The 2,180-nt window shown below is 43.0% G+C and overlaps 1 protein-coding gene across 1 annotated transcript; it reads left to right on the forward strand.

Moving 5' to 3' along the window:
- Positions 1–539: 539 nt before the first annotated feature.
- On the forward strand, positions 540–1,543 carry LOC101654966 (olfactory receptor 1L4). The gene has a single exon (XM_004712573.3). It carries the CDS (start codon positions 551–553, stop codon positions 1,541–1,543), a length of 993 nt encoding a protein of 330 aa, XP_004712630.2. The 5' UTR covers positions 540–550.
- The last annotated feature ends 637 nt before the right edge of the window (positions 1,544–2,180 follow it).

Here is a 2,180-nt window from a genome sequence, read left to right on the forward strand (position 1 = left end):
GTTAAAATTCAGAGAAGCGGAGTAAAGAATTCACGTGAACTCTATTTTCAGCGTTTATTTGAGTCTCAACTGATTTCAAAATAACAAGGTAAAATTTTCAAAAGAAAAGAGAGCAAGAGAGAGAGAATTGAGAAGAATACAGACAAATTAGGATGCACAGAGATTCCTATAATTTAGGAAACATTTCTTTTCTAATTTAGGAAGTTGGGGGGAGCAGTTTGTTTGTTTAAGTTTCCCTTTGCGGGTTATATGTTGAGCTACTAACCAAAACGCCAGCAGTTTGAACCCAGCAGCTGCACTGCAGGAGAAAAACTGAGGCTCTCTGCTCCTGTAAAGGTTTACAGCCTTGAAGCCAAAGAGGCAGTTTGACTCTGTTTTATAGGATTGGTAGGACATGATGGCGGTGAGCTTGGCATTTGAGTTTGGTTTGCTTTGTTTGAGTTTTAGTTGAATTTGATTTATTGTTCCTCTGTAGTTTTTTTGACATAAGCCTTCTTAATAATCCTAACAAATATATATGTTTTTTAATTAGGAAAGCTGTATTGAGCAAATGACCTTTTGCATATCTCTCACTGCTCCTCTGATATCATGCAGGAAGTCGGGGAGCATGGAGGTGAAGAACTCAAGCGGCAGCCCCTCGGGCTTCATCCTTCTGGGCCTCTCCTCTAACCCTCAGCTGCAGAAACCTCTCTTTGCTATCTTCCTCATCATGTACCTGGTCACCTTGGTGGGGAATGTGCTCATCATCCTAGCCATCCACTCGGACTCCAGGCTCCACACCCCAATGTACTTTTTCCTAAGCAACTTATCCTTCATGGATATCTGCTTCACAACGGTTATTGTACCCAAGATGCTGGCAAATTTGCTATCAGAGACAAAGACTATCTCCTACGTGGGTTGCCTAACCCAAATGTACTTCTTCATGGCCTTCGGGAACACGGACAGCTACTTGCTGGCCTCCATGGCAATAGATCGACTGGTGGCCATCTGCAACCCCTTCCGTTATGATGTAGTCATGAACTCAAAGCGTTGCCTTCTCATGTTACTGGGTTCTTGCACCATATCCCACCTACACGCCTTGCTCCGGGTGCTGCTCATGTCTCGCCTGTCTTTCTGTGCCTCCCACGTCATTAAGCACTTTTTTTGTGACACACAGCCTGTGTTAAAGCTGTCTTGCTCTGACACCTCCTCTAGCCAGATTGTAGTCATGACTGAAACCCTAGCTGTCATTGTGACCCCTTTCCTGTGCACCGTCTTCTCCTACTTTCGGATTATCATCACTGTGCTCAGAATCCCTTCTGCAGCTGGAAAATGGAAGGCCTTCTCTACTTGTGGCTCCCACCTCACTGTGGTGTCCCTGTTCTACGGGAGTATCATCTATGTCTATTTTAGGCCCTTGTCCATGTACTCAGTAGTGAAGGACCGAGTAGCCACCGTTGTGTACACGGTGGTGACCCCCATGCTGAACCCTTTCATCTACAGTCTGCGGAACAAAGACATGAAGAGAGGTTTGGGGAAATTGAGGAACCGAATTTACTCATAGAAGAACAAAATGATGGGTTGTCAAAATTGGGAGATGACCAAAGAAATTGTCAGGTTATCTTTCTCCCTTGCCTATTTCCTACATGGTATCCCAAGAGATTGTGAGAAATGGTGTTGGGAAACAGTAAGAGCACTGTCCTGGGAATCAGAACACTTTGGTTCTATCTACAACCTTGATTAATTATATATTCAGCTTCAGGCTTGGTAATTCTGGAAATTCACAGTTCAATGCAGAAATCAGTCATCACCATCTAGTACAAGTTTATTATCCCTCAAATAACTCTTCTATAAAACTGTGACCAGTCATAAATAAGTTATAATGTCCTATTACTCTCCCTAGAAAAAGAAAAAATTGCTTGGATTTGGTAAAGAAATGGAAAATACTTTTTTGGGAGCAAGGTAATTAATATATTGAAGGACAAACTGACTTTTTAGATGAAGGTCCAGAGAATAAAGACATGAATAGAACATGTATGTGAAAACCCCCAAAGCAGGTGAGGCAATACATGTGGAAATGTGTTTGAGGAACAGTGAGGCCACAGTCTTCTGAGCAGTTTGTTAAGAGGGAACATCCTCCTGGCAAGATTAAGGAATGGACAGAGCTGATCTGTCCTCTCCCGAGCCCACCCCATCACAAT

The sequence above is a fragment of the Echinops telfairi genome, unplaced genomic scaffold (genome assembly GCF_000313985.2).
Source record: "Echinops telfairi isolate 266 unplaced genomic scaffold, ASM31398v2 ScPeMD7_7410;HRSCAF=8448, whole genome shotgun sequence".
Classification (NCBI taxonomy): Eukaryota; Metazoa; Chordata; class Mammalia; order Afrosoricida; family Tenrecidae; genus Echinops; species Echinops telfairi.

Coding starts and splice junctions, on each gene's coding strand:
- LOC101654966 (XM_004712573.3), top strand. CDS start 551: ATGACCTTTTGCATATCTCTCACTGCTCCTCTGATATCATGCAGGAAG.